The sequence below is a fragment of the Eschscholzia californica genome, unplaced genomic scaffold (genome assembly GCF_041429995.1).
Source record: "Eschscholzia californica isolate CP2 unplaced genomic scaffold, dmEscCali1.0.p SCAF_4, whole genome shotgun sequence".
Taxonomy (NCBI): Eukaryota; Viridiplantae; Streptophyta; class Magnoliopsida; order Ranunculales; family Papaveraceae; genus Eschscholzia; species Eschscholzia californica.
This window is the reverse complement of record NW_028238461.1, coordinates 40,729,658-40,748,911: the sequence shown is the minus strand read 5'-3', so window position 1 is coordinate 40,748,911 and position 19,254 is coordinate 40,729,658. Positions and strand designations below refer to the sequence as shown.

General features: G+C 37.1%; 1 protein-coding gene across 1 annotated transcript; it reads right to left on the bottom strand.

Annotated features, from left to right (window-relative positions):
* Positions 1 to 7,015: 7,015 nt before the first annotated feature.
* LOC147544693 (SNARE-like superfamily protein) lies at positions 7,016 to 10,852 on the bottom strand. Its single transcript, XM_086636109.1, has 6 exons — positions 10,250 to 10,852; positions 8,852 to 9,104; positions 8,658 to 8,772; positions 8,434 to 8,552; positions 7,601 to 7,658; positions 7,016 to 7,237 (listed from the first exon to the last, which is right to left on the bottom strand). Exons 2-5 carry the CDS (start codon positions 9,073 to 9,075, stop codon positions 7,610 to 7,612), a joined length of 507 nt encoding a protein of 168 aa, XP_086492235.1. The 5' UTR covers positions 9,076 to 9,104; positions 10,250 to 10,852; the 3' UTR covers positions 7,016 to 7,237; positions 7,601 to 7,609.
* Positions 10,853 to 19,254: the final 8,402 nt, after the last annotated feature.

Sequence of the window (19,254 nt, the reverse complement as noted above, 5' to 3'; positions counted from 1 at the left end):
ATTTGCTTGACTCATACATTGATAATATCAAGTGAGATGAAAGTAGTTTTGAAGTTTCTTGCTGGTAGTTTAGTTCATTATTCATGCATTCATATTGAACTACCCAACTAAATTCTTACCCTTTGTGAAGGGTCATAGATTTGCTCTCTAACCTATATAGATATGGAGTTGAGACAAAAATGAGTATGAATGTATCTAAGCCTTATGTGCATGTTCATTGCATTGACTTTTTTTTTTTGAGAAGATATGGAGTAGATGTTAGTGACTTAGTGTCTTGTCTCTTTGGTTTGTAGGTCTAATCTTATTTTCAACATGTAATTAAATTTGTCTTAGTACATATAAGTTTATAAAGATGGAGAGGATAATTTTTTATTCAAAGAATATCATTACAAAATATCAAAGATCATATCTTGGTTTGAGACATCAAAGTAGTACATCTCAATGATTTGAATACCATTCATCTTAATCTTAAGATCTCTAGGTTGAAAACGACTAAATATGAGTTTTCTAATTGGGATGATTTTGACATCGACCTCCATTTTTATATCGATATTAAGACTATGCCTCTGCTTTTTTTTTTTAACTTTTGATTTACACCTCAACGTGAATGGAAAATGTCAACTCCTAGTTAAATGTTAGTTGTGTGAATCACACATATGAATCAGGACAAAAATGTCCTTATTTATGACTTTGACATTGACCCACACTTGTATATCAAAATTAGAACTACGCTCCTGTTTTTTTTGGGTTATTTCCCTAATAGCCCCTAACTTTGTGACCAGCTTCCTACCTAGCCCCTAACTTTATCAAAAAATTTCAGATGACCTCTTTTTTTCAGTTACCGTTAGAACACCGTTAACCAGTCATCAACTCTCTCTCCTACATCTCATCACCTCTCTCTGCCACCTCATCTTCTCGCCACCTCATCGTCTTCTCCGGCGAAGGTCGCTGGCCGGCAAATTTTCTGGCCGACGACCTTCAAATATTATATAAAAAAAAGTTATTATTTTTTTCTCGCTCCTCTCTCTCTCTAAATTTTTTTATTCTCTTCTCTCTCTCTCTCTAAATACTCCGGTGAAGAGGTTTCCCTTCGCCGGAGTATTTAGAGAGAGAAAGAGGAGAGAAAATAAAAAAATTCTTTTTTTGGAGAGAGAGAGAAAGAAAGAAGAGGAGAGAATAAAAAAAATTTAGAGAGAGAGAGTAGAGAGAAAATAAAAAAATTATTTTTTTTTAATATTTGAAGGTCGTCGGCCGGAAAATTGGCCGGCCGGCGACCTTCGCTGGAGAAGACGATGAGGTGGCGAGAAGATGAGGTGGCAGAGAGAGGTGATCAGATGTAGGATAGAGAGTTGATGACTGGTTAACGGTGTTATAACGGTAACTGAAAAAAAGGGTCATCTGAGAATTTTTGATAAAGTTAGGGGCTAGGCAGGAAGCTGGTCACAAAGTTAGGGGCTATTTGGGAAATAACCATTTTTTTAACTTTTGATTTACACGAAATGAACGTAAACATTAACTTCTAGTTAAATGTCAGTTGTGCGTATCACACATGTGAATCAGGATAAAAATGCTTTTAATTTTCTCAATACCTTCTTCTTTCATTCATTAATCAACTTCATTAACCACAGACAACCATTGCCCTTCATCAACTACCACCACCATCATCATCATCTTCTCCGACCTACACAACCACCACCGCAATCTTCATCTTCACAAACTACTTGAACTAATTTTTTTGATAATTAATGTCAAAACCTTCATCATCTCCAAGTCCATCATTAGTAGCACTACCACCATTGATCTCATCTTGACCTAACTGAATCTATCAATAGCAACACCCAAAGTCCGTTTATGACATCTTCTTCAGTATTGCAAACCATTGGTGCATCTTAAAGAAGAACAAGGGGTACCCAACAATGTTAAAATAGAGTCATCTGTACTTAAAAACATGGACCAAAATGTGTTTGTTTTGAAATCTTAACAATCTTCGGCTATTGCCACCACCACCATCATCATCTTCTTCTCTATCAACTCTCAGTTTGTTTCTCAATCTATGAGCCGACTTCTAACTCAATTAGCTCTAATCAACCAAAGAAGGCATACCAATCTGATCACTTATTAAAACTGCTAAGGTTCATGATGGTTGTAGTGGTGGCTTGCGAAGATGAAGATTGTGGTGGCAGCCGATGAAGGGGAATGGTTGTCATGAAACAAAGAAGAATAATGTATTGAGATGGAAATTAAAATGTAAATAAGACCTTTATCTCCTGATTCACATGTGCGATTCGCACAACTGACATTTAACTAGAAGTTAACGTTTTTTGTGTGATCAATATCAAAATCTCCCTACTAATAACTACTACAAGAATTGTGGTAAAAACAATGCAAAACTATTGCTCTAACTTTGAAGGCATCAAACTTATATAGGCAAGGAAAAGAAGGAGAGTTTTCAAGCTTCCAAACTCATACAGTTTTGTCTAAAGACTTACAATCGTGGTTTCAGTCAGATGACGATATTCACCAACATAGTTGTGTTTACACCCCCAACCTCCTCCTACTTTTTGGGTGAATGCCTTGAAACGACCAATTTCTCATCAATAAACAAATTTCTCCATGAGATTTTGTATCATTTACCCCTAGATTATGAGCATCTCCGGGTGTTTAGTTATCCTTGTTTCGCCCTAATGTTCAAACTGCAAACAAATTCGACAAAAGAGTGGAAAATTGACAATTTTGTTGGATATTCTTCTAGCAAAATATGCCATATTATTTACGACCTCGAGGGTAAAACACTTTATGATTCATCACTTAATGCTCGACATTCCATATTCCTTTATTTGCATTGGTTATTCGAAATCACGAACTTATTCGCCTTTCAATCTCCATATCTAGAATGACCCTAATAGGTACTCTCCTCCGACTACTACTCCTTCTCAACTGGGTGCTTCCTCTCCACCTTCTTCAATGTGCTTCATTGGAATCTTCGTTTCTAACCTATCGCCACCTATGGTGCTGCATGTAGGGTTTTGTATGCCTATAAGACTAACTTAACCATCTAACTAGTGTTGTAAGTGGAATCTCAAACATCATATGTTTAACACCAGTCTATCAGGATCGCATGCAAGAACTAATAATGAACTAGAAACTGAAAGTAGAATAACTGGATTCGCTTTTTTCGAATAAGATTCCAACTCCTTTATCCCGAAGATGAGAGTTCCATTTGTAGCTCTTGTACTTGAGACACCCGAGAAAGTGACTTGATCTTCCTTCTTTAATGACAGTTAGGACTCCATTGAAGTTGAGAAGAAGAACCATTCTTCTTTTGACTCCTTAGATAGATTGAGAGTTTTTTCTCTAAAACCCTCTCTCCACTTAGCTGTCTGAGAGAGAGAGACAATTTTTTCTTTTGAGAAAAATCCACACCTTTTCTGCTCTATAATGGTCCTTATTTAGAAAAACACTAATTAGAGTCCAGTTAGGTTTCAATAAGAGCCCCGGAAAAGATAAACTTGTCAGAGACCATTTCTGATTAGGAATCCCTTCCATCTGGGATTCTCATTAAGGTTTCCCCTAATAGTGTCGCAGGCCACCTAAGCCCATTAATGGGCTTAGCCTGGCTGGCCCATCCCTTTTATGAGATCGGTTCTGATCAACCCATTACCGGGCTTGATCTGGTCGGCCCATAAATGGGTTTTACACTTTCCCGGGCTTCCCTTCCGAGCCCGATTCTTTCTATCCTTTTGCGCCTATCAAACTGGATCATATTCATCTATAGGCAAGCTCCCACTAGTCAACTCTCTCCGATCAAGCTACCACTTTTTGGTGTAACCCGTTGTAGGATCCGGTCTATTTTAGTCGCGGATTACCGAAGTAACCCGACGATCGTAAGCGGTTTCTAGCTAAGCAATACGATCCCAAATTGGACCGGACTAGATGATCTTCCGGATAAATTTATCATTATCCTAACTGATAAATTGAGCGCATTGCCATCTTGGTCGAAGGACACTCCTTCGGATGGACATCTCCTTCAGACTGAACGGATATATCCTTCACCGCATTCAACAAAACTTGTTTTCGAAGATCTCGTTGTCTCTTATGAGACTTTGCCCCATTTTTCGACCCTTCTAGTTTTCCATCATTAGGCTCTCGTCCACAATCTCCTAGTGATTCTCGTCATATTCGCAAACAAAATTAGCATGTCTATCTGGTTGACCATATACGTTCGAGTTTTGGGTCTTCTTTCACTCAGACTCCATTTTCGTTGGTCGATTATATCACCTTCGCAAATTTTATCCTCACTTCCCTTCTCACGACTGGAGAGCCTATGACTTAGAAAGTAGCTTTTGTTTCCTTATTTTTACGCGCTGCAGTGTCCAAGGATATTTCAGCTCTTGAGGCCAACAATACTACTCTAACTTCCCTGCCTCTTAACAAGAAGCCCATTGGTTGCAAAATTGGTTTATAACATATAATATTGGCCTAGAGGTTCTATATATCGAAAGTCGAAAAGCACACCTTGTTGCAAAGGGCATTACTCAGGTAGAACGCGTTCACTATCATGACATTGTTGCCCCTATAGAGAAATTGGTTTCGTGTTTTATTGTCCCTTGCTTCCATCAAAGGATGGTACTTATAACAGTTGAATATCAACTACGGCTTCCAACATGGTAACTTGGGTGAAGAGCTCTATATATCGATTATTACCCTCGGTTTCGGCAAAACTGGTGGTTATTGAGTTTGTCCTTTGAACAAATCCTTGAATGGTTTGAAACAGGCTTCTCGACAATGGTTTCGACTTCTAGGTTAAAGGTTAAATCTTTTTCGCATTCTTCGTCTGATCATTCTGTTTTGGCTCTTTTTCCATTTATATCATTGTCTATGTTGACGATATCATCATCACATGCAATGAGAATAATGAAACTCATTCTCTATTGTGTCGTCTTGAGAAATGATTTTTCTCTTAAGAATCTTGGATACCTCTAATATTTACTTGGCCTCGAAGATTTTAGATCTCCCAATGGTATTTTTCTTTGTCAATGGAAGTACACCTTGGACATTATTTAGGATTCTGGACCCCTTAATGAAAAACCTAGTTCTTTCCATTTAAAATTATTACCTAAAAATTGTACCCTTTTGGATGATCCTACTTTGGTCTCCACTCATTCAAATATTAGTTTTCTATAACTTATCTCAGTCAATTCATGCAGTATCTTTGCGCCGCTCATAAGGATCTCACCATTTGGTTCTTCACACTTGAATGGGACTCTCGATTATGACTTATGAGATTCTTCTTTCCTCTAGTAGTACCCGCTCTTTTCGGTTTTACTGACTCAGATTGGGCCATTTTCCCTAGTACACAACGTTCTACTACTGGTGTTCTTCCCATGCTTGAGGCAAGTGTGTTGTCTTGGCGTTCTTATAGACAACCAACAGTTTTCCGCTCTTCTGCTGAAGGGGAATATCATATTTGTGCTTCGTCGACTACTGAAATCTAATGATTGAAATACCTGTTTCATGATCTCCACATTTCTATGCCAGAATCTTTTAAGGTTTCCTGTGACGTTGAGGCAGCTATGCAAATTAATGTTAGTCCAATTTTTCATGAACGAACTACACATATCGAACTTGATTTCTACTTCAACTGTGAGAAGCTTAACTCTACGATCCGCTTATCAGATTGTGGATATTTCCAATCCACTTGGTTTAGATCCATTTCATCACTTACTGTCCAAGTTAGGTTTGACTCAAATTTCTTCCCCTGCTCTAGTTTGTCAGAACCGCACAACTTATATGGACAACCTCCCAACTGGTTCATACAGAGGAGAAGGAGAATTTGTAAGTTTCCAAACTCATTAACTATATATTTGTGAAGTCTTGTATTTATGTAAACCCAATGTAACTCTATATATATTCATAACCTGGGGTCGGTAAAGCGAATATTGTTCTTCACTAGTTTGTTTTTTATTGCAAGAGTGTTAATTTTACAAACACCCACAAGATTTGACACATCTTCTATGTTAAAAATTCTTTGGTGGAAACCCTAATGTCTTCTCCTCTTGATATTGGTAAGTTACTTTGTTTTCAACGGAATATAGTTACCCCATCTCAGCCTCAGGTGATACAAAATATTTTAGCGTTCCCCAAATTTACAGATACCAGATTGATTTGTAAATCGCCTGGGAAACCTGTAAAATGAACTCCACCAAAACCGCCGTACATCAAAATTAACACTAATGCACCTTTTTTTGACATCAAGGATCCGGTAAGTATAAGTTGTATCCTTCATAATCACAGATCTCAGTTTATCCGTGCACAAGCTTCAACCATCTAGGCTCGGAACTCAGAAGAAAGTAAAACTTTCGAAGCATCCCGAAAATTGTCGGAATCAAAATAACTGGCAATCGGAGCCCCATGTTACTTCCATCAAGTCCCACAATTCAAAGGAACGAAATTGTTGGCGGACTCTCGTGCAAAATGGGTCAGATTGAACAATCCTCATGTAATTAGATACAATCATACAAGTATTGTAATAACTCTTATATGTTTTAATTTAAGTTTACCTTCCAACAACAAAAAAAGTTACTACGCTTTCTCAAGGACTTTGGTGCTGTTTACTTTATATTTCATTATATGTTGCAGTGTTCTTACTACGAAAACTTTCAACAACAAAGAAAAGACGACGAAAAAATGTAGACTTTGTTCAGAAACTGGCTGCACAATGAGTTATATTTGGAAATATTAGTTGGATTTGACTATGGGTGTCAATGGGTCGGTTTCTGGTCAAGGTATCTGGCTAACCATGTACTAAATCATCAATGAAACAACACTATTAAAGACGTTCCGCCATGGTTGATGGAACAGAACCATGTACCATGTATGTTCTACCAGGGCATTCGAGGTGTTAGGGTCGGACATGATCGAAACTATACAAGACATGGTTGGTTCCTTTCGACCATAGTCAAACCACATCCACAGTGCCCCCCAAAGTGAACATGAATCTTGAGCAGAACTTCACCAGTAAAATAGAAGTATTTCTTCAACACTACAAGTAATCAACTTGAATTCCAGACAGTAGTTTCAAATTTACATTGTTTCCAAGGCTAATAGTATTATTCAAATATCCAAAACCAAAATCGCAAATTAAGAAAATCTTATAATACTCATCTCAAATTACTCATTGTTCCCCAGCTTGCATGAAGCTTCTCCCAGGTAGGTCCCAAAGAGAGTTAAAAGTTACCTAGAAAACACAATCACAATGCAATCAGAAGGTTGTACTATTTGTGAGTTAAATATTATACAAGTGAAGCTGTATCAGTTTATCGCTTCTCTTTTTCAAATGAATTGTCCACTTCAGAACTGAAATTTTAAGAAACGCAAAAGCTATCGTGATCGTTATTTTTAATTTCTGACATCAATCTGGAAAAGAAAAGAACAAACGTCTCCATAGACCCCAAAAGATTTGTAATTATAGTCGTGGGATTACTTCTGACATAACAAGAATATGGATTTATTGAGCAACCTAAAAACATGGCCAGTTTAAGGCATTTTGCTGTTTTGATGTAGCTATATGGTAGAGAGATAAAGAAGCTGTCACATTTACCTCAATGTACTAAATGTTCTTCACATACTGGTCAAGGGCGGTATTGAACAGCTCACACCTGCATAAGACATAACCAAAATATTTACTAAGTTTTGTTTCATCTTTAGGAAGGACTGATGGACTTAAGCTTGCAATCTCAATCAAGTCTTACAAAGTAATAGAGACAGAAAGTATGTACAAAATTAAAGAAGTATGACTGAAATATTTTGGTATAGCCACCGAAATGAAATCCAATATAACTGCATTGTTAGTAATGATTTCAATGGAACAATGTTCATTTCGACTAAAAGGAAAATTTACTCACTGTTCTTGAGTTGATCTAGAAGATATTTTTGGAGGTTCACAAGCTATTTTGGCAACTAGAGTTAGTGACTAATAATTTTTCTTATAACAACCTTACAAAATTACTGATGGATCTTGCTAACATGCTCTTTAAGCTAATCTCGAACATACCTTCTAGAGTGTGACTATAGGAATAATTCAAGAAATTAATTAGGAATGCACGTCAATTGGCACTCCCAAGTGAGTGAGGGGCAGAAGTTCATATGTTAGGATTACTTTATATCATATCTAAGGATTACTTTATACTATGGATCATGAAACGAAATGCCACTATCTATAAGTTGTAAGCAAACCATTTTCAAGTTACATTTCGGCAACAAGTTACCGTATCATGTTAAAATTTGATAGAAACAGACGTGTCAGTTGTAATAACAAAACAGGCCCTATTAGTTGTAATAACAATAGCCCTTTCTATAATCATCAAAAAAATCATAATATTACAATTGTATTTACAGTTTGATATGTTTAGAAAGATAGAGTTGAATAATTACCTAATTTGAGTCCCTGGATTGTAGAGAGGATTCTTGACAACATACTCCACATACAAATTATAAATGTGCTTTATGGATTCTCGTAGATCACCAGTTGTTGGATGTGTTACCAGAATAATCTAAACCAATTAAAGTTTATACATACATAAAAGTGATTGTTAAGATAAAAGTTCACACTTTTTTGCTTCGTAACAACTGACAAGACATAAAGATTTTTAACGTACCTTTATCCCTGAAGGAGTTTCCATCAAACTTAGTTTGTAGGAGTTTGTACGGAAGCTATGAAAAGAACATCCTTGACCTGGTAACTGAGGCACCCCAAGGTTTCCTTTCTCAACACTGGGAGCAAAAAACAAGTTACATAAAGAAGAAAATAAACCCAATCATATATCAATGGTTGTGGTTTCATTTAAAGTACCTAGTAGGATCCATCTTGGCGGTAAATGATTTGAGAGAGAACAAAAGCCCAAACATAAGCTTGTGGTCTTGCTGGGAGTTAAGGGTTCGAAGAGGCCTATTCCACTCCCTATAGAGCAAGCACACACCATTCCTATTGAACATGTACATCATATGAGCATGGTTCCCCGACCCAGTAGGTACAGGTGGAGACGGGCTGATATCTGACCCTCCAAAAAATTGCATCCCTCCTTAACCAATCGAAATTCCAAAATCTAAATCGAGGAAAAAGAATTGATAGTGTAAGCCTAGAAAAACTAGAAAGTTACTCAGATTGTTCTTCACTTCACTTCATAAACTAAATATGATCAATCAACAATTAGACATCAACTAATGAACTAAATTTGAAACTATCTAAGATTCACAACTTAGAGGAAGAATCACAGTTCATAAATCATAACCATCAATCGACAAACAAATATCAACTAATTAACAAAATCTGAACTTATCTAATGTTCTAAACTTGTAAGAAAGTAAGATAGAGGACCTGGTTGTCACTGACCATAAGTATAAAATTTTAAAGTCCAATTTCCAAATTTCAGAAAACCACAAGTGTAAAATTCCGTTCAAGACCCCAAATTCCTAATTCTAGCACCCCAAATTCCTAATTTGTAGAATCATAATTCATTAGAAATTAGGATTTCTTCTTCTACATTTCCAATTTTAACATAGGTAGCCAAAATCGAATTCCATGATACTGAATCTTTTACAGGACTTTCACCGAACAGTTTCCGCTCATCTCTCATATCCCCACAAACACCATACATAGTAACCGAAGTATTTATAACATGAACATCTAAACAAAAACCAGTTTTCAAAACATGATTATGAATTTGTTTTCCTTCTTTTACAGACAATTTAACAGAACAAGCTTGAATTAAAATTGGGTTAGTGTAATTATCAGGTTCAGAGTTCTTTTCTAGCATCAATTTGTATAAGAAAATAGTAGATTGAGGATAATTTCTATCTAAATATGCTTTCATTATTCTATTCCAAGTAAACCCATTTGGGTTTTCAATTTGATTTAAGATGCAGAATGAGTAGTTGAGATGAATGAAGTGAGAAATTGGTAAGTCGACTTGCAGCAAATGTGTCTCTAAATAATCCAGAAACGATCATTTGTGAGAAAATTTGATTAAATTGTTTCAAGTTTCCTCATTTTTGTAAATGGGTATCTAAAAGTGAAAGATTCATAATGGGTTTTAAGGTGGAATTTTTGTTTAAGGATTGTTTAATGGCGGAAGGAATATAGGTTTTGACAAAATTCATTGAGAAAGAAGAAGAGTTTGAAACAGTATATATATATATATATATATAGAGAGAGAGAGAGAGAGAGAGAGAGAGAGAGAGAGAGAGTTACCAGGTGAAGATGACAACACCAATGGAGACGAGAGAGAGTTGGTGCACAGTTCGAATGTAGGGGCGTTTAGTTCGAATAGAACCCTAGTTCGATTTGATTCTTCTTCCCTGATTTGAGATAAAACCCTAGCTGATCGGCTCCTTGATGCTTCAAATTTCTTCACAATTTCAGAAAGAGGGGTTCGGTTGAATGAGGAAAGAGAGGATGGATTGTTTGAGATTGAAATCAAAATTCGTATAAGCACAGATCACAAAAGTATTTCAGATTTCGGATCTTGATTGAGTTTTCCCTATTTATACCATTTTTCTTCTCTAAAAAGTTCGTATTTAGTCCCACACCAACGATCGAAAGTAAAATTAAGCTCTATATAACCTATTGGATAGGAGATAGTACCAGCTGAGTTCAGTAGCGTGAGCTTGTCACCCGAGTGGGGGCTTTGAGGTGGATGAACGCTAGCCGAGTTTATTGGGTAGGATTGATGGTGTAAATTTGGCAGCAGCGATTTACCTCCCCCTCTTGACAGTGGAAGGATCACGAGTCATGGCACCTTCGGTCCAACTCACCTAGTAAGCTAGGCCCGGTTGAACGTCCACCTTTTTGGGCGTTCACATCCCCTAGGTCCAAGACAAATATTTATTTTCTTTTATTCCTTTCTCTAGCATTTGTTTTCTCTCTTCCTTCCAAACGAAGCCCATTTGACGAGCAGAGTAATTGATTATCTCGACAATCCCCTCCAAGAAAGGGTGGGTGATATGAGGAAACAAAAAAAATTTGTTTCCTAGAAAAAATAAACCAGCTTCTTCCCTCTTCTTCTTGTCCCACTTCCACCATGAACTTCGGCCTCCTCCACAATAAAATCTGGCAATTTTCACAATAAATTCCGGCGACACTTTCGAAGCAGCACTTCTTCTGAGCATGTTTGTCGGTAGATGGGTTTGGGAGAATATTTTGAGTTTTCTACCTTTCGATATTTTATTCCTGAAAAATTTTCTTATTTCTCCAAATCACCCGTTCAAGAAAACTATTGTTTCTATAAGCATGTTATCTCTAATTTCTTTATATTCTTTCTCTCTCTCTATTCCCTTTAAATATCTTATAACCTTAAAAATATTTCACAGTTGTTCTTCTTTATGTATTTAGACTGATAATGGTGGTGGTAATGGTGGTGGTGGTAATGGTGGTGGAGGTATAATGGCAGTGGTGTGGTGGTGGTAGTGGAGACATTCTAATGGTGGTAGTAGTGGTGGTGGTAGCGTTGACGATCGTGGGGTGCGACGACATGATAGTGGAGGCATGGTGGCGGTGAAAGTTTTATTGTGGTGGTGGTAGTGATGGAAGTATGACGGTGATGGTGGTAGAAATATGAGGTATGATGGTTGTGGAAGTGTAGTTGGTGTTGGTGGTGGAGGCGGGGCATGCATGGTGGTGGAAGTATAGTGCTGGTTAAAGTTTTATTGTGGTAGAGGACAAGAATAAAAATTAATAAATAACATGACACCATTGATATACATAACACTACTTATACATAACACTCTTAAATTACTAAGAAAAAATAGCTATAAAAGATCCATTGATTTAAATTTTAGATGGGATGAAGTGACAAATAGAAAATTCGAGGAGACACTCTAATTTTAAATTTAGAGTCCCATTGGAGATGCCTAATCATATTCTTCTTCTCTATTTCTTCAATCTTTTCCCTTTTGACCTTTGCGATCTGCGCTTTGATTCTACCTAATTAATCGAAGTTTATGGCCGAGTTATTGACTCATCAGATCATCTCCATTGAGACACTAAAGAAAACCCCTAAAAAATTTAGTTGTCAAGTGTCAACAAAGATCCTTTGTAAGAGGGTGTTTGATTTTTTAGCACTTACAAGTGAAACCACTTACTAAGTGAATCACTTAGTAAGTGGTTTCACTTGTAAGTGATATGACGTTTGTTTTCTACCACTTCTAAGTGTTTGATTTTTGTTTTTATATTAATTCTAAATGTCATAAAATTGAGAAATTGTCTATTTTGACCTTAAAATATACATATGAGCATTTCACACTAATTCATTATGCTCGCGAGTTTGGATACAAGAGAATTACGATTTATGAATACTTTATGTTGAAAATATTAACCTCAAGTAATTAAAAATTATGAAGGAGACAGAACTTACGTTACATCATGCTCGCGAAAATACAAGAGATGTGAAAAAAATTTAGAAGAAAAGCTTAGGTGAAGGATGAGTGAAGAAGCAAAAGGGTCATTGATAAAGTCATAAAAAGATTTTTTTTACTTATCAATTGTTTAAGATTTTCTTTTTAGTTATAATTATATTGGTAATTATTATATTCGGTAGGGATAGAAATGTCTTTTTAGCACTTAGAAAGTAAGTGCAAAAAAATAAGCTCCAAGTTGGAGCTTACTTTTTTACACTTACTTTGACCCCACTTACAAGTTATATTCACTTATTAAGTGAAAAAACAAACGGCCTAAAATTGCCGGCCCGCACTTATTAAGTGAAAATCACCTAATAGTGCAAAAATCAAATACCCTCTAAGTGTCAAATTAGAGATGGTCTAACTTTTCTTTTTGTCTCCAACGGAGATCTCTAAATAACTCTGCTTAATACACATGTTGCTTTTAAATCCAACAAGAATAAAGTAGCTAGATAAAGTTCTCTCTTGACTTAAATTTTAGACCATCTCCCGTGCAACACTCGAATTCTAAAACTTAGAGTGCCGCATTGGACTGTTTGGAGTTTTTTTATTAAAAATTATTTTCAACGCAAAACTTAACTTGAAACCCAAAAATGACGGGGCATCATCTTCAAAAAAACACTCTAAATTTATAGTGTCCTTTAAGGATCTTTAAGTGTCACCTAAGCATTTCATTTAGTTTTATAGTTAAAATATAAATAATAGAGTTTTTTTTTTTTAACTCATAACTTCATTAAAAGCCAAAGCTAACAAAAGTACATACAAAAGTTAATAAGAGTATTAATCGAAATACTAAGACTTATACAAGGACTAGATCGAAAAGTTCAAAAGTACTGGATACAATACTGAGTGGACCAATAAATGGGCCTCAGATTGGACACTCGCGGGCAGAACTGAAGTACCCTTCAACAAGACTGATTGATAGTTGCCTTAGAGCATCTCCAATGCAAAACTTAAAAAAAACTCTATTTGGCTTATGTGTTGAGTCTCAATTGAGATTCTCTTTCCTATGTGGCTAACTTGAGTGTCTCTAATTCAAGTCCTTCTCCAATGCAACACTCTAAAAAACTCTAATAGATATACATGTCATACATACATTTAATAGGAAAAAGTGGTTGAGAAAGAAAAGCTTTCTATTGGTTCAAAAATTAAATTTGATGATTAGGACACTTAAGACTCTCAAAAGAGATCTCAAAAATAGAGTTTCTAGTTGAGACATCTTAAAACTTAATGCTTCCACATCAACTTAAGATCTCAATTGAGTTTTGCATTGGAGAGGTTTTTTCTCAAAAAAAACTCTAAAGTCCTAGGTGGCACTTAAGATTTTAAGATTGAGTCTTGCATTGGAGATGCTCTTAGCTTCCAAAATGAATGGTTGGATTTTCCAGGGTAAATCATCTTCACCGACGTTTATTGCCTCTGTTAACACCTGGCAGTCCCCTTCATATATTAGTGAAGGAAATCCTAGTTGTTGTCCCATTTCTATTGTCAATAGACAAGCTTTTGCTTCCGAATCTAAACTTGACGATGCTTCAATTCGTTGAACTTGGTGGTTTATCTCCTCCGATCTATGATTTCGAACAATGGCTGTTATAGCTGCTCCTGTTCGACTAAAGGCCCCATCAAAGTTAATCTTTAATACACCTTCTAGAGGGGGAATCCAGTTGAGATTATGTATATTAAGATCAGAATGTGTAGAACTGTTGGTGCATCCCTTAGCCTTGCTTTGTGTTTGATGAATTATTGAGCTTATATTGATTTGTTCTTGTCTAAAGTGAAGAGCATTCCTGGCTTTCCAGTAAAATCATAGTAGGTAAGCAGAGAACACCACTCTTCTCTCCTCTTTCCTGTTTAAACTAAGATCTTTAATAAGGTCAACTAGGTTGTTGTAGGTGATGAAATCCTCTGCTCGTTCTACAGCAGCACAAAGCTCATGATATTTGTTATATGATCCGAATAGACGTAATGATGATTCTACATCTTGAAAACATAACTTGCATGTGGAAACTATCATCGAATTCCCGTTTTGAATACTATCCAGAAGAAGTAAACTTTGTTAATCAATTTCCAAAGAAAATTTGTATCTTTGGTTCCACCCCTTTCAAATGCCAAAAATGAGACCAATGGAAATCAGATCCACCTCTTTCGTTTCTGATTTGTGGAGTTATCTGTCTGTAATAGGATTTGGGTGAGAATTTTCCCTTCTAATAAGGGGTCCATAATAATGTGTCAATCGGCTGAAATCTGGTGACAGAGATTTTTAAAGTTTCTCTAGGCAACTCCTCTTTAAAAAGCTCATGAATAAGAGGTACATTCCACTGATAATTGGTTATCAAATCTTTAACATAAAAGTGTCTCATCTGGGGATTGAAATCAGGTAGTGTAAGTACCCAAGTGCTATCATGAAGCGAATATCAACTCCATTACCTACCTGCCAACAAACATGCTGCTTTAAGACTTCTCGAATTCGAAGAAAGGATGACCAGATTGGTGAAACATTCTGTTTTTTATTTTCAGTCCAGAAATCATCGGTGATGTAATACTTAGCTTTGATAATCTGCACCTGCACTGATTTAGGGTTGTTTAGGAATCTTCAGGCTAGTTTAGCCACGAGAGATTCATTAACCTTAGCCAGGTCTCTAACACCCAGACCCCCCCCCCCCCCCCAGTTCCTTGGATTTTTTAATTAGTTCCCACGGCAAAAAATGCATTTTATGTTCCTCCTCCCCATGGTTCCGCCAAAAGCTTCTCTCTAGTCTCTCTAACTGGTTGATGATTCCTTGAGGGAGAAGGGAGAGACTTAAAGAATAAGTACCAATAGGGCTTAATGCTGATTTGATTAATGTTGTCATGCCGGCCTGAAAAGTTAATTTTTCCTTCCAACCTGCTAGCTTAATTTTGAACTTGTTGATGAGTAATTCATGAGAGTGTAGTCTATTTCTAGGCTTCAGAATTAGAGAACTGAGATATTTATCGGCCTCGTTCATTAATGGTGCCTGCAGCTGACTGAGGAATAAGTCAATCTGTGTAGAAGTGACCCCTGCACTAAAGTGAATAGAAGGCTTCTGAAAATAAACAGCTTGTCCTGAAAAGGAAGTATAAGTGTCTAAGATAGCAACCACTGCATGTAGATTTTTTCCTGTAGCTTCCCCTAGTATAAGCAGGTCATCCGCAAAAAGAAGATGTGATACTTGGGGAGCATATTTGTTCACCCTGAAGCCATCAAATAGGGAGTCCTTCACATATTTATCAATGAGAATAGAAAGTGGCTGAGAGACCAAAATAAACAGAAAAGGGGATAGAGGACACCCTTGTCGAAGACCTCGAGAAGCTGTAAAGTTACCGTATTGCTTGTCATTGACGATGATACTAAATGTAGGGGTCGAAACACAACACATGATAAGTGAATGCATATTACCTGAAATACCAACTGCATGTAAAACCTGCCTAAAAAACACCAACTAACCCTGTCATAGGCCTTGACTATGTCCATTTTTAGAGCAAACGCCCCCTCCTGAGATTTAGATAAATGCATAGAGTGAAGGCATTCTTGAACAATAACAATATTATCTTGAATTTGTCGTTGTGGTACAAAAGCACTTTGGTTCCACTCAACCATGTCCTCTAAGAAGGGCCTAAGACGGTTAGTGACCAACTTGGTGATGAATTTATACACCGTATCACAAAGACCTATGGGTCAATAATCTGAAGCCATCTTAGAGTCTCGGATTTGGGGATAAGTACTAAGTTTGTTTGGTCGAGGGTCTGATCAAAATAACCTCGGGAGAAGGAGTCCTGAATGTACTTTATGAGGTCAGATTTGACTATGTCCCATCCATTTTGGTAGAAGAGATGAGGAATTTCATCTGGACCCGGGCTTTTGATAGACCACATACCAAACACAACCGTTTTAATCTCCTCTTCTGTAGGTATTCAGGATATGGCATGCAGAGCATCATTCGTATGTGGCTTATAAGCCTGTAAAATCTCTGTAGAAGAGGGTGATATTGGCTCCTCCCTGAAAAAATTCTAAAAATGGTCCACCAAATGAACAACTATTTGATGTTCAGATTTTAAAACAGTCCCTACCTGATTTGTGATTGCAATTGGATATGGTTTTTCCTTCTTCTCATAGAAACTGCTGCATGGAATGCCTTTGTGTTTCTATCTCCATTGAGAGCCCAGTTTTGTCTTGTCCTTTGCTCCAATTTGGTTCGGTGGATTTCTTCATAATAAAGTAATTCCTCTTGAATAAGTGATTCACGTCTCAGATTTTCTGCATTAGGTGTCATACTTTGTATGTTTTGTAGTTGAGTTCTGATGCCCTTCAGACGTTTCTCGATTTTACAAGAGGTTTTGCCCCAATTGTTAAGATCCACATTGACTTGTTGTAATTTGGAGAGGAGATCTGTACTACTGTAATTCCAACCTGCATCTAACACTTCTGTGTATTGACTGTGTTTAATCCAAAAATATTCAAAACGAGGGACTCGCTGAATAGTGGTTCTGTGGACTTCAGTCTTTAAAAGGATTGGACAATGGTCACTATTATACCGTGGTAGATGAAAAACCAGGCATTGGGGTAGTGATCAAGCCAAGCAGTTACTGCTAAAGCCCTATCCAAACGCTCACGAGTGAGTTGACCCAAACTTCTGTTGTTAGTCCAAGTAAATGCGGGACCTTTGAAACCTAAATCGATGAGACCCGAGTTGTCCAAAAAGGAAGAGAATTGAGCAGTAAACGGGGTATAAGAAGACCATCCCCATTTTTTCGATAGAGTTTGTAAGTTGGACAGCAAATAATCCCACAAGGCTTGTCTATCTTGGACCATAGGGGGTTCGTAAATACAATTTAAGGTGCAAGAGAAATCCACGTCTAAGTATATGTGCCTGAATCATATTAGGAGAGAAGTCCAAAATATTCAAATTAATGTCTGAAGACTAGAAAAGTGTTGTTCCACCACTTCTCCCAATAGCTGATGTAACACATTTAACTGGGAGATTGAAATTGTCCAAATTATAAGAAGTATCATCACTTTTGAGTCTTGTTTCAGTGAGAAACAGAATATCGGGTCTCACCGCCCAGAGAAACGGATATAAAGTATGAATGGTTGAGGCGTTTCCCAACCCCCGACAGTTCCAAGATAGAATTAACATTTACCTTGTGTCTCTTTGGGAGCAGCCTCCATGACCCTTGCTTCTTGAATTTGATCTGCATGTTGTCTAGCATGACTCTTTAAATTTTTACGTTCACCGTCCCCAATGAAAGACCCTCCCTTAACTACAGTAGGCATATTCTCTGTTTGAACATCTGGTTTTAGAGAAGTAGTACCTGAACCCTGAACTGCTTTGCTTTGATGACTCCTCATCGATAGATATTTCTCTCCTGACTCTCTTATGGGAGCTGAGAGAGACAGAGAGTCATCCATTGGTCCATCTAAGTTACTAAAGACAAGTGGTGGCTCTGTCTGGTCTCCCTTTTGAGGTTCATTCTCCGTGTTACTTGTCTTCTCAGAAAATGATTTAGTATTAGATTGTTCTCCTGGTTCATAAGACTGATCTACGCCCTTTTCCTGGTCCGAGTAAGAATACGATGTCTTTCTGCCGATACCCTAACAATCCCAAAACTGTGGAATCTTAAAATCGTCCGGGTATTTTGGGAGAGCCTTCTCATGCACCATTTTGATTTGTTGTTCAGTAAAGTTATCTCCAATGAGGTTCAGTAACTTCAACCGATTAGGACAAAATTGAATAGTATGAGCAAGAAAACCGCAAAAGGAGCAGAAACGCCCAAGTCTTTCGAATCGGAGTCTAACCTTAATGGATTTGCCTAGGTTGATTTGTAGGAGTACCTCCTTTAAGAGAGGATTTGCCTAGGTTGATGTTGTTCTTCTATCTCATGTTCTTGGGATTTATTTCCTGATGGTTGGAGGGTTGAAATATTATGATCGGTCTTCGGATTGACAACTTATCTTGATGTCCTGACCAAGTGATGATTTGTTTACACATTTTGGAGATTCGTTTATTTTTATGTCTTCACTTCTATGCTTGGTGTTACATGATTTTGGTGGTATTCAATTCAAGCAAGTGTTTTCCCAACTCTTTTGTTGTTGTGTCATTGTTGCCTCTGTTGCTACGATGTAGCAGCGTCTTTGTGGCGTTCGTTGTAGCTGTGCTACATCTTCGTTGTGTTCGTTGTAGCTGCATTTTGGTGCGGCCTCTATCGTAGTTTTGTCGTGCATTGCTGCTACCTCTGTTGTAGTTGTAGTTGTGCTACTGCTGCCTCCTATTGTTCTGTTGTTCTTCTATCTTATGTTCTTAGGATTTGCATCATTCCACCACTCCACATCTCAACCACCGCATACCACGATCACCATTATACCACCTCCACCACATCACCACCGCCAGACACCATCATACCTCCACAACCACCATCACCAATGTGCCACTACCATCATTACCCCACATTAAAATTCAAAAATAATTGAAATGCCTTGATGAAAATTGAGGAATAAAAAAGGTGAACTATTTGCTTAACTACTACAAGCAACAGCAATAAAGTACTTCTACTTTTGTGTGGCCCAACACCTTACTTTTTATGCTCTCTTAATACTAAAAACTAAAAAGTGATGTCTATTTGTATAAGGGACCTTCAACCAGTAGCTGTTACAGCAAATAATCACTGCACAGGATTGACTAAAAAGAACATTTAACAGGGTTTGTAGTTCATCAACTGGATTTTGGGTATAAACTACCAGAAAATTAGTTCCTAAACAAAAAAAAAAAAGAATACTAGTAGTTC

What these genes read in the sequence shown, in the direction of transcription:
- LOC147544693 (XM_086636109.1), bottom strand. Translation starts at nt 9,075, where the DNA reads ATGCAATTTTTTGGAGGGTCAGATATCAGCCCGTCTCCACCTGTACCT. An exon ending in GCCAAGATGGATCCTACTAG is followed by an intron (nt 8,773 to 8,851) that starts GTACTTTAAATG and finishes TTTTGCTCCCAG; the next exon opens with TGTTGAGAAAGGAAACCTTG. An exon ending in AATCCAGGGACTCAAATTAG is followed by an intron (nt 7,659 to 8,433) that starts GTAATTATTCAA and finishes TGTCTTATGCAG; the next exon opens with GTGTGAGCTGTTCAATACCG.